This window comes from Callionymus lyra, chromosome 14 (genome assembly GCF_982586985.1).
Source record: "Callionymus lyra chromosome 14, fCalLyr1.hap1.1, whole genome shotgun sequence".
Lineage (NCBI taxonomy): Eukaryota > Metazoa > Chordata > Actinopteri > Syngnathiformes > Callionymidae > Callionymus > Callionymus lyra.
Window position 1 is genome coordinate 292,585 of NC_141831.1, and position 13,452 is coordinate 306,036.

Genomic DNA, 13,452 nt, shown 5'->3' on the forward strand with positions numbered 1-13,452 from the left:
TCACACCTGCATCACACATCCATCACACCTGCATCACACCTGCATCACACCTGCATCACACCTGCATCACACCTGCATCACACCTGCATCACACCTGCATCACACATGCATCACACCTGCATCACACCTGCATCACACCTGCATCACACCTGCATCACACCTGCATCACACCTGCATCACACCTGCATCACACATGCATCACACATGCATCACACATGCATCACACCTGCATCACACATGCATCACACATGCATCACACCTGCATCACACCTGCATCACACCTGCATCACACATGCATCACACCTGCATCACACCTGCATCACACCTGCATCACACCTGCATCACACCTGCATCACACATGCATCACACATGCATCACACCTGCATCACACCTGCATCACACCTGCATCACACCTGCATCACACATGCATCACACCTGCATCACACCTGCATCACACATGCATCACACCTGCATCACACATGCATCACACCTGCATCACACATGCATCACACATGCATCACACATGCATCACACATGCATCACACCTGCATCACACCTGCATCACACCTGCATCACACCTGCATCACACCTGCATCACACCTGCATCACACATGCATCACACCTGCATCACACCTGCATCACACATGCATCACACCTGCATCACACATGCATCACACCTGCATCACACCTGCATCACACCTGCATCACACATGCATCACACATGCATCACACATGCATCACACCTGCATCACACATGCATCACACCTGCATCACACCTGCATCACACATGCATCACACCTGCATCACACCTGCATCACACCTGCATCACTCCTGCATCACACATGCATCACACCTGCATCACACCTGCATCACACCTGCATCACACATGCATCACACCTGCATCACACCTGCATCACACCTGGATCACACCTGCATCACACATGCATCACACATGCATCACACCTGCATCACACCTGCATCACACCTGCATCACACATGCATCACACATGCATCACACCTGCATCACACCTGCATCACACCTGCATCACACCTGCATCACACCTGCATCACACATGCATCACACATGCATCACACCTGCATCACACCTGCATCACACATGCATCACACATGCATCACACCTGCATCACACCTGCATCACACCTGCATCACACCTGCATCACACCTGCATCACACATGCATCACACATGCATCACACCTGCATCACACCTGCATCACACCTGCATCACACCTGCATCACACCTGCATCACACATGCATCACACCTGCATCACACCTGCATCACACCTGGATCACACCTGCATCACACATGCATCACACATGCATCACACCTGCATCACACCTGCATCACACCTGCATCACACCTGCATCACACATGCATCACACATGCATCACACCTGCATCACACCTGCATCACACCTGCATCACACCTGCATCACACCTGCATCACACATGCATCACACATGCATCACACCTGCATCACACCTGCATCACACATGCATCACACATGCATCACACCTGCATCACACCTGCATCACACCTGCATCACACCTGCATCACACCTGCATCACACATGCATCACACATGCATCACACCTGCATCACACCTGCATCACACATGCATCACACCTGCATCACACCTGCATCACACCTGCATCACACATGCATCACACCTGCATCACACATGCATCACACCTGCATCACACCTGCATCACACCTGCATCACACATGCATCACACCTGCATCACACCTGCATCACACCTGCATCACACATGCATCACACATGCATCACACCTGCATCACACCTGCATCACACCTGCATCACACCTGCATCACACCTGCATCACACATGCATCACACCTGCATCACACCTGCATCACACCTGCATCACACATGCATCACACATGCATCACACATGCATCACACCTGCATCACACATGCATCACACATGCATCACACCTGCATCACACATGCATCACACCTGCATCACACCTGCATCACACCTGCATCACACATGCATCACACCTGCATCACACCTGCATCACACCTGCATCACACATGCATCACACCTGCATCACACCTGCATCACACCTGCATCACACCTGCATCACACATGCATCACACATGCATCACACCTGCATCACACCTGCATCACACATGCATCACACATGCATCACACCTGCATCACACATGCATCACACCTGCATCACACCTGCATCACACCTGCATCACACATGCATCACACCTGCATCACACCTGCATCACACCTGCATCACACCTGCATCACACATGCATCACACCTGCATCACACCTGCATCACACATGCATCACACCTGCATCACACATGCATCACACCTGCATCACACATGCATCACACATGCATCACACCTGCATCACACCTGCATCACACATGCATCACACCTGCATCACACCTGCATCACACCTGCATCACACCTGCATCACACATGCATCACACCTGCATCACACATGCATCACACCTGCATCACACCTGCATCACACCTGCATCACACCTGCATCACACATGCATCACACCTGCATCACACATGCATCACACCTGCATCACACCTGCATCACACCTGAATCACACCTGCATCACACCTGCATCACACATGCATCACACCTGCATCACACATGCATCACACCTGCATCACACCTGCATCACACATGCATCACACCTGCATCACACCTGCATCACACCTGCATCACACCTGCATCACACATGCATCACACCTGCATCACACATGCATCACACATGCATCACACCTGCATCACACCTGCATCACACATCCATCACACATGCATCACACATCCATCACACCTGCATCACACCTGCATCACACCTGCATCACACATCCATCACACATCCATCACACATGCATCACACCTGCATCACACCTGCATGACACATGCGTCACACATGCGTCACACATCCATCACACCTGCATCACACCTGCATCACACCTGCATCACACATCCATCACACATCCATCACACCTGCATCACACATCCATCACACATCCATCACACATGCATCACACCTGCATCACACCTGCATGACACATGCATCACACATGCATCACACATGCATCACACCTGCATCACACATGCATCACACCTGCATCACACCTGCATCACACATGCGTCACACATGCGTCACACATGCGTCACACATGCGTCACACATGCATCACACCTGCATCACACCTGCATCACACCTGCGTCACACATGCGTCACACATGCGTCACACATGCGTCACACATGCATCACACATGCATCACACATGCGTCACACATGCGTCACACATGCGTCACACATGCATCACACCTGCATCACACATGCGTCACACATGCGTCACACATGCGTCACACATGCATCACACATGCGTCACACATGCGTCACACATGCATCACACATGCATCACACCTGCATCACACCTGCATCACACCTGCGTCACACATGCGTCACACATGCGTCACACATGCGTCACACATGCATCACACATGCATCACACCTGCATCACACCTGCATCACACATGCGTCACACATGCGTCACACATGCGTCACACATGCATCACACATCCATCACACCTGCATCACACCTGCATCACACCTGCATCACACATCCATCACACATCCATCACACCTGCATCACACATCCATCACACATGCATCACACATGCATCACACATGCGTCACACATGCGTCACACATGCGTCACACATGCATCACACATGCATCACACCTGCATCACACCTGCATCACACATGCGTCACACATGCGTCACACATGCGTCACACATGCATCACACATCCATCACACCTGCATCACACCTGCATCACACCTGCATCACACATCCATCACACATCCATCACACCTGCATCACACATCCATCACACATCCATCACACATGCATCACACCTGCATCACACCTGCATGACACATGCATCACACATGCATCACACATGCATCACACCTGCATCACACCTGCATCACACCTGCATCACACATGCGTCACACATGCGTCACACATGCGTCACACATGCATCACACATGCATCACACCTGCGTCACACATGCGTCACACATGCGTCACACATGCATCACACATGCATCACACCTGCGTCACACATGCGTCACACATGCGTCACACCTGCATCACACATGCGTCACACATGCGTCACACATGCATCACACATGCATCACACCTGCGTCACACATGCGTCACACATGCATCACACATGCATCACACCTGCGTCACACATGCGTCACACATGCGTCACACATGCATCACACATGCGTCACACATGCGTCACACATGCGTCACACATGCGTCACACATGCATCACACATGCATCACACCTGCACTGGTCCTCCTGCTGGTCTTCCTGCTGGTCCTCCTGCTGGTCCTCCTGCTGGTCCTCCCGCTGGTCCTCCTGCTGGTCCTCCTGCTGGTCTTCCTGCTGGTCCTCCTGCTGGTCCTCCTGTTGGTCCTCCTGCTGGTCCTCCTGTGGTCCTCCTGCTGGTCTTCCTGCTGGTCCTCCTGTGGTCCTCCTGCTGGTCCCCCTGCTGGTCCTCCTGCCGATCCTCCCGCTGGTTCTCCTGCTGGTCCTCCTGCTTGTCCTCCTGCTGGTCCTCCTGCTGGTCTTCCTACTGGTCCTCCTGCTGGTCCTCCTGCTGGTCCTCCTGTGGTCCTCCTGCTGGTCTTCCTGCTGGTCCTCCTGCTGGTCCTCCTGCTGGTCCTCCTGTGGTCCTCCTGCTGGTCCCGCTGGTCCTCCTGCCGATCCTCCCGCTGGTTCTCCTGTGGTCCTCCTGCTGGTCCTCCTGCATCCATCATGATTGGATGGATGGATGGATGATGGATGAATATATGGATGGATGGATGGATGGATGGATGGATGGATGGATGGATGGATGGATGGATGGATGGATGGATGGATGGATGGATGGATGGATGGATGGATGGATGGATGGATGGATGGATGGATGGATGGATGGATGGATGAATATATGGATGGATGAATATATGGATGGATGGATGGATGGATGGATGGATGGATGGATGAATATATGGATGGATGAATATATGGATGGATGGATGATGGATGAATATATGGATGGATGGATGGATGGATGATGGATGAATATATGGATGGATGGATGGATGGATGGATGGATGGATGGATGGATGAATATATGGATGGATGAATATATGGATGGATGGATGGATGGATGGATGGATGGATGGATGGATGGATGAATATATGGATGGATGAATATATGGATGGATGGATGGATGGATGATGGATGAATATATGGATGGATGGATGGATGGATGATGGATGAATATATGGATGGATGGATGGATGGATGGATGGATGGATGGATGGATGGATGGATGGATGAATATATGGATGGATGGATGGATGGATGAATATATGGATGGATGGATGGATGGATGATGGATGAATATATGGATGGATGGATGGATGGATGATTCAAGACTTAAAACTATTAAAGACTCAAACAGACATTAATTAAGACATTCAAGAAAATAAATAAAAATAAATAATCAACAAAACGAAACGAGTCATACAACGAGCTGATGACGTCACGTGACTGCTCGTCATACTTCGGCTCTTTCCGCCTCAAGCTTCGTTGCGAAGGGCGGGGCTAGTGCGGGAGGGGCCAGGTGCGCGGTGTGGCTGCGCAGTGTTGCTGCGCGGAGGAGACGACGATTGTTTACACCTGAGCGCGAGCTTCACCTTCATCCCGTCATTTTTCCGCGGGTTTATCTGCTGCCACTTCCGGTCGCGCGTCCGCGGAGGAAGAGCGCGAGGATGAGAGAAGTTCACCTGAACGACACCTGCAGCAGCGGTGAGAGAACACACCTGGTTCAACACACCTGAAGACAGGAGAACAAGTTTGTAAAACATTTGGTTTTTCGCGACATTTTCCATCAAACACAACGTGACGTCACGTGTTGATCAAGAGATGACGTGATTCATTGGACGCTGTGGTTCACCATCTGGATCCAGGAATCTTTTGAAGGATAATTGATGAAACAACATGTAAACATTTATAGAACTTGCTAAGATGATGTTCCCATGATGCATCTGTTCAGACGTGGTTGTGTTGACACAGCAAACATCAGGAGTTTGTTCAACGTCTCAAGTTACGGTGAGTCATGTGTTCACAGGTGTGCAGGTGAGGCTCAGGTGCGGCGCCCTGTCTTCAGTGTGCTCGCTCGCACAACACCTCGCTCGCCAGGACAACTACACACTCACAGGTACACACCAGTGTTTGCTCAAGACGGGAGTCTTGAAGGTCACGTGACAGAAGGTGGTCGTGATCGAAGGTGGTCGTGATCGAAGGTGGTCGTGATCGAAGGTGGTCGTGATCGAAGGTGGTCGTGATCGAAGGTGGTCGTGATCGAAGGTGGTCGTGATCGAAGGTGGTCGTGATCGAAGGTGGTCGTGACAGAAGGTGGTCGTGACAGAAGGTGGTCGTGACAGAAGGTGGTCGTGACAGAAGGTGGTCGTGATCGAAGGTGGTCGTGACAGAAGGTGGTCGTGACAGAAGGTGGTCGTGACAGAAGGTGGTCGTGACAGAAGGTGGTCGTGACAGAAGGTGGTCGTGACAGAAGGTGGTCGTGATCGAAGGTGGTCGTGATCGAAGGTGGTCGTGATCGAAGGTGGTCGTGATCGAAGGTGGTCGTGATCGAAGGTGGTCGTGATCGAAGGTGGTCGTGATCGAAGGTGGTCGTGACAGAAGGTGGTCGTGACAGAAGGTGGTCGTGACAGAAGGTGGTCGTGACAGAAGGTGGTCGTGATCGAAGGTGGTCGTGATCGAAGGTGGTCGTGACAGAAGGTGGTCGTGACAGAAGGTGGTCGTGACAGAAGGTGGTCGTGACAGAAGGTGGTCGTGACAGAAGGTGGTCGTGATCGAAGGTGGTCGTGATCGAAGGTGGTCGTGATCGAAGGTGGTCGTGATCGAAGGTGGTCGTGACAGAAGGTGGTCGTGATCGAAGGTGGTCGTGATCGAAGGTGGTCTTGATCGAAGGTGGTCTTGATCGAAGGTGGTCTTGATCGAAGGTGGTCGTGACAGAAGGTGGTCGTGATCGAAGGTGGTCGTGATCGAAGGTGGTCGTGATCGAAGGTGGTCGTGATCGAAGGTGGTCGTGATCGAAGGTGGTCTTGATCGAAGGTGGTCGTGATCGAAGGTGGTCGTGATCGAAGGTGGTCGTGATCGAAGGTGGTCGTGACAGAAGGTGGTCGTGACAGAAGGTGGTCGTGACAGAAGGTGGTCGTGACAGAAGGTGGTCGTGATCGAAGGTGGTCGTGATCGAAGGTGGTCGTGATCGAAGGTGGTCGTGATCGAAGGTGGTCGTGACAGAAGGTGGTCGTGACAGAAGGTGGTCGTGACAGAAGGTGGTCGTGACAGAAGGTGGTCGTGACAGAAGGTGGTCGTGACAGAAGGTGGTCGTGATCGAAGGTGGTCGTGACAGAAGGTGGTCGTGACAGAAGGTGGTCGTGACAGAAGGTGGTCGTGACAGAAGGTGGTCGTGACAGAAGGTGGTCGTGACAGAAGGTGGTCGTGACAGAAGGTGGTCGTGATCGAAGCTGGTCGTGATCGAAGGTGGTCGTGATCGAAGGTGGTCGTGACAGAAGGTGGTCGTGACAGAAGGTGGTCGTGACAGAAGGTGGTCGTGATCGAAGGTGGTCGTGACAGAAGGTGGTCGTGATCGAAGGTGGTCGTGATCGAAGGTGGTCGTGATCGAAGGTGGTCGTGACAGAAGGTGGTCGTGACAGAAGGTGGTCGTGACAGAAGGTGGTCGTGACAGAAGGTGGTCGTGACAGAAGGTGGTCGTGACAGAAGGTGGTCGTGATCGAAGGTGGTCGTGACAGAAGGTGGTCGTGATCGAAGGTGGTCGTGACAGAAGGTGGTCGTGACAGAAGGTGGTCGTGACAGAAGGTGGTCGTGACAGAAGGTGGTCGTGACAGAAGGTGGTCGTGACAGAAGGTGGTCGTGACAGAAGGTGGTCGTGACAGAAGGTGGTCGTGACAGAAGGTGGTCGTGATCGAAGGTGGTCGTGACAGAAGGTGGTCGTGACAGAAGGTGGTCGTGACAGAAGGTGGTCGTGATCGAAGGTGGTCGTGACAGAAGGTGGTCGTGACAGAAGGTGGTCGTGATCGAAGGTGGTCGTGACAGAAGGTGGTCGTGACAGAAGGTGGTCGTGACAGAAGGTGGTCGTGATCGAAGGTGGTCGTGATCGAAGGTGGTCGTGATCGAAGGTGGTCGTGATCGAAGGTGGTCGTGATCGAAGGTGGTCGTGATCGAAGGTGGTCGTGATCGAAGGTGGTCGTGATCGAAGGTGGTCGTGACAGAAGGTGGTCGTGATCGAAGGTGGTCGTGATCGAAGGTGGTCGTGATCGAAGGTGGTCGTGATCGAAGGTGGTCGTGACAGAAGGTGGTCGTGACAGAAGGTGGTCGTGATCGAAGGTGGTCGTGACAGAAGGTGGTCGTGACAGAAGGTGGTCGTGACAGAAGGTGGTCGTGATCGAAGGTGGTCGTGACAGAAGGTGGTCGTGACCGAAGGTGGTCGTGATCGAAGGTGGTCGTGATCGAAGGTGGTCGTGATCGAAGGTGGTCGTGATCGAAGGTGGTCGTGATCGAAGGTGGTCGTGATCGAAGGTGGTCGTGACCGAAGGTGGTCGTGATCGAAGGTGGTCGTGATCGAAGGTGGTCGTGATCGAAGGTGGTCGTGATCGAAGGTGGTCGTGATCGAAGGTGGTCGTGATCGAAGGTGGTCGTGATCGAAGGTGGTCGTGACAGAAGGTGGTCGTGACAGAAGGTGGTCGTGACAGAAGGTGGTCGTGACAGAAGGTGGTCGTGACAGAAGGTGGTCGTGATCGAAGGTGGTCGTGACAGAAGGTGGTCGTGACAGAAGGTGGTCGTGACAGAAGGTGGTCGTGATCGAAGGTGGTCGTGATCGAAGGTGGTCGTGACAGAAGGTGGTCGTGATCGAAGGTGGTCGTGATCGAAGGTGGTCGTGATCGAAGGTGGTCGTGATCGAAGGTGGTCGTGACAGAAGGTGGTCGTGACAGAAGGTGGTCGTGATCGAAGGTGGTCGTGACAGAAGGTGGTCGTGACAGAAGGTGGTCGTGACAGAAGGTGGTCGTGATCGAAGGTGGTCGTGACAGAAGGTGGTCGTGACCGAAGGTGGTCGTGATCGAAGGTGGTCGTGATCGAAGGTGGTCGTGATCGAAGGTGGTCGTGATCGAAGGTGGTCGTGATCGAAGGTGGTCGTGATCGAAGGTGGTCGTGACCGAAGGTGGTCGTGATCGAAGGTGGTCGTGATCGAAGGTGGTCGTGATCGAAGGTGGTCGTGATCGAAGGTGGTCGTGATCGAAGGTGGTCGTGATCGAAGGTGGTCGTGATCGAAGGTGGTCGTGACAGAAGGTGGTCGTGACAGAAGGTGGTCGTGACAGAAGGTGGTCGTGACAGAAGGTGGTCGTGACAGAAGGTGGTCGTGATCGAAGGTGGTCGTGACAGAAGGTGGTCGTGACAGAAGGTGGTCGTGACAGAAGGTGGTCGTGATCGAAGGTGGTCGTGATCGAAGGTGGTCGTGACAGAAGGTGGTCGTGACAGAAGGTGGTCGTGACAGAAGGTGGTCGTGATCGAAGGTGGTCGTGACAGAAGGTGGTCGTGATCGAAGGTGGTCTTGATCGAAGGTGGTCGTGATCGAAGGTGGTCGTGATCGAAGGTGGTCGTGACAGAAGGTGGTCGTGATCGAAGGTGGTCGTGACAGAAGGTGGTCGTGACAGAAGGTGGTCGTGACAGAAGGTGGTCGTGATCGAAGGTGGTCGTGACAGAAGGTGGTCGTGACAGAAGGTGGTCGTGACAGAAGGTGGTCGTGACAGAAGGTGGTCGTGACAGAAGGTGGTCGTGATCGAAGGTGGTCGTGACAGAAGGTGGTCGTGATCGAAGGTGGTCTTGATCGAAGGTGGTCGTGATCGAAGGTGGTCGTTATCACCTTCGATCACGACCACCTTCGATCACGACCACCTTCGATCACGTGACGAAAACCTTCGGTGGTTTTATTTAATACTTTGAATCTTTTCATTTGTTTCTATTTGAAAAGATGATCAATAGAAACTTGTCAATCATGTCGATGGATGATTGACAGGTGCTTCTGTGCAGATCACGACAACAACATCTTGTACAATCAGTGGCTCGGCCTCGCGCTGGCTCTGCTGTCGGCCGTCCTGATTGGTGGAAGCGTCATTCTCAAGAAGAAAGCTCTCATCCGATTGGCCGATGGCGGTCAAACCAGAGCAGGTATTGATTGACAGCTGTCAGTTCAGAACATGTTCATGATGATCTTTATGTTGTGGATGTTGAAGGTTGTGTTTGTGGTGCAGGTGAAGGTGGTCATGGTTACCTGAAGGACTGGCTGTGGTGGGGAGGATTGTTGACCAGTAAGTCACTCACTCTGACCAACTGGTTGAAACTAACCTGTCAATCACTCTGACCAACTGGTTGAAACTAACCTGTCAATCACTCTGACCAACTGGTTGAAACTAACCTGTCAATCACTCTGACCAACTGGTTGAAACTAACCTGTCAATCACTCAGACCTAACTGGTTGAAACTAACCTGTCAATCACTCAGACTTAACTGGTTCAAACTAACCTGTCAATCACTGTGACCTAACTGGTCCAAACTAACCTGTCAATCACTCTGACCTAACTGGTCCAAACTAACCTGTCAATCACTCTGACCAACTGGTTGAAACTAACCTGTCAATCACTCTGACCAACTGGTTGAAACTAACCTGTCAATCACTCTGACCAACTGGTTGAAACTAACCTGTCAATCACTCTGACCAACTGGTTGAAACTAACCTGTCAATCACTCAGACTTAACTGGTTCAAACTAACCTGTCAATCACTCTGACCAACTGGTTGAAACTAACCTGTCAATCACTCTGACCAACTGGTTGAAACTAACCTGTCAATCACTCTGACCAACTGGTTGAAACTAACCTGTCAATCACTCAGACTTAACTGGTTCAAACTAACCTGTCAATCACTCAGACTTAACTGGTTCAAACTAACCTGTCAATCACTCAGACTTAACTGGTTCAAACTAACCTGTCAATCACTCTGACCAACTGGTTCAAACTAACCTGTCAATCACTCAGACTTAACTGGTTCAAACTAACCTGTCAATCACTCTGACCAACTGGTTCAAACTAACCTGTCAATCACTCAGATTTAACTGGTTCAAACTAACCTGTCAATCACTGTGACCAACTGGTTGAAACTAACCGGTCAATCACTCAGACTTAACTGGTTCAAACTAACCTGTCAATCACTCTGACCAACTGGTTGAAACTAACCTGTCAATCACTCAGACTTAACTGGTTCAAACTAACCTGTCAATCACTGTGACCAACTGGTTGAAACTAACCGGTCAATCACTCAGACTTAACTGGTTCAAACTAACCTGTCAATCACTCTGACCAACTGGTTGAAACTAACCTGTCAATCACTCTGACCAACTGGTTGAAACTAACCTGTCAATCACTCAGACTTAACTGGTTCAAACTAACCTGTCAATCACTCTGACCAACTGGTTGAAACTAACCTGTCAATCACTCTGACCAACTGGTTGAAACTAACCGGTCAATCACTCAGACTTAACTGGTTCAAACTAACCTGTCAATCACTCTGACCAACTGGTTCAAACTAACCTGTCATTCACTCAGACAAACTGGTTGAAACTAACCGGTCAATCACTCAGACTTAACTGGTTCAAACGAACCTGTCAATCACTCTGACCAACTGGTTCAAACTAACCTGTCAATCACTCTGACCAACTGGTTGAAACTAACCTGTCAATCACTCAGACTTAACTGGTTCAAACTAACCTGTCAATCACTGTGACCTAACTGGTTGAAACTAACCTGTCAATCACTCAGACCTAACTGGTTGAAACTAACCTGTCAATCACTGTGACCAACTGGTTGAAACTAACCTGTCACTCACTCTGACCAACTGGTTGAAACTAACCTGTCACTCACTCTGACCAACTGGTTGAAACTAACCTGTCACTCACTCTGACCAACTGGTTGAAGCTAACCTGTCAATCACTGTGACCTAACTGGTTGAAACTAACCGGTCAATCACTCAGACTTAACTGGTTCAAACGAACCTGTCAATCACTCTGACCAACTGGTTCAAACTAACCTGTCAATCACTCTGACCAACTGGTTGAAACTAACCTGTCAATCACTCAGACTTAACTGGTTCAAACTAACCTGTCAATCACTGTGACCTAACTGGTTGAAACTAACCTGTCAATCACTCAGACCTAACTGGTTGAAACTAACCTGTCAATCACTGTGACCAACTGGTTGAAACTAACCTGTCACTCACTCTGACCAACTGGTTGAAACTAACCTGTCACTCACTCTGACCAACTGGTTGAAACTAACCTGTCACTCACTCTGACCAACTGGTTGAAGCTAACCTGTCAATCACTCTGACCAACTGGTTGAAACTAACGTGTCACTCACTCTGACCAACTGGTTGAAACTAACCTGTCACTCACTCTGACCAACTGGTTGAAACTAACCTGTCAATCACTCTGACCAACTGGTTGAAACTAACCTGTCAATCACTCTGACCTAACTGTTTGAAACTAACCTGTCAATCACTCTGACCAATTGGTTGAAACTAACCGGTCAATCACTCAGACTTAACTGGTTCAAACGAACCTGTCAATCACTCTGACCTAACTGGTGGAAACTAACCTGTCAATCACTGTGACCTAACTGGTTGAAACTAACCTGTCAATCACTCGGACCTAACTGGTTGAAACTAACCTGTCAATCACTCAGACCTTACTGGTTGAAACTAACCTGTCAATCAGGTTAGTCCATCAAATCACGACATTTGATGAAATTGTAAAAACAAGAAGAAATATTCACTTGTTCATTTCTGTCTGGACTTCAAGCTTCATGTTGAACATGATTTAACTGTTTCTTCCACCAGTGGGCGCTGGAGAGATTTGTAACTTCGTCGCCTACATGTTTGCTCCTGCAACACTTGTGACTCCACTGGGCGCCTTGAGTGTCCTGTTCAGGTACCATCATTCATGTGTTCATGTGTTCATGTGTTCATGTGTTCATGAGTCCATGTGATCATATGTTCATGTGATCATATGTTCATGTGATCATATATTCATGTGAACATATTTTCATGAGTACATGAAATAATGATTTAATTAATAATTAAACAATTCATCCATTCATAATTAAATAATTCATCCATTCACAATAAAATATTCATCCCTTCATAATGAAATAATTCATCCATTCATAATAAAATATTCATCCATTAATAATGAAAT

The 13,452-nt window shown here is 50.1% G+C and overlaps 1 protein-coding gene across 1 annotated transcript in view; it reads left to right on the forward strand.

Moving 5' to 3' along the window:
- The first annotated feature begins 5,781 nt into the window (after positions 1-5,781).
- Positions 5,782-13,452, forward strand: part of nipal4 (NIPA like domain containing 4) — a 37,186-nt gene continuing 29,515 nt past the window's right edge. Inside the window, exons 1-5 of the mRNA XM_087807349.1 lie at positions 5,782-5,910; positions 6,233-6,322; positions 10,237-10,374; positions 10,458-10,514; positions 13,095-13,185. Of these exons, the coding sequence (XP_087663475.1) occupies positions 5,874-5,910; positions 6,233-6,322; positions 10,237-10,374; positions 10,458-10,514; positions 13,095-13,185 (413 nt within the window). The 5' untranslated portion in view covers positions 5,782-5,873. The remainder of the gene's footprint in view (positions 5,911-6,232; positions 6,323-10,236; positions 10,375-10,457; positions 10,515-13,094; positions 13,186-13,452) is intronic.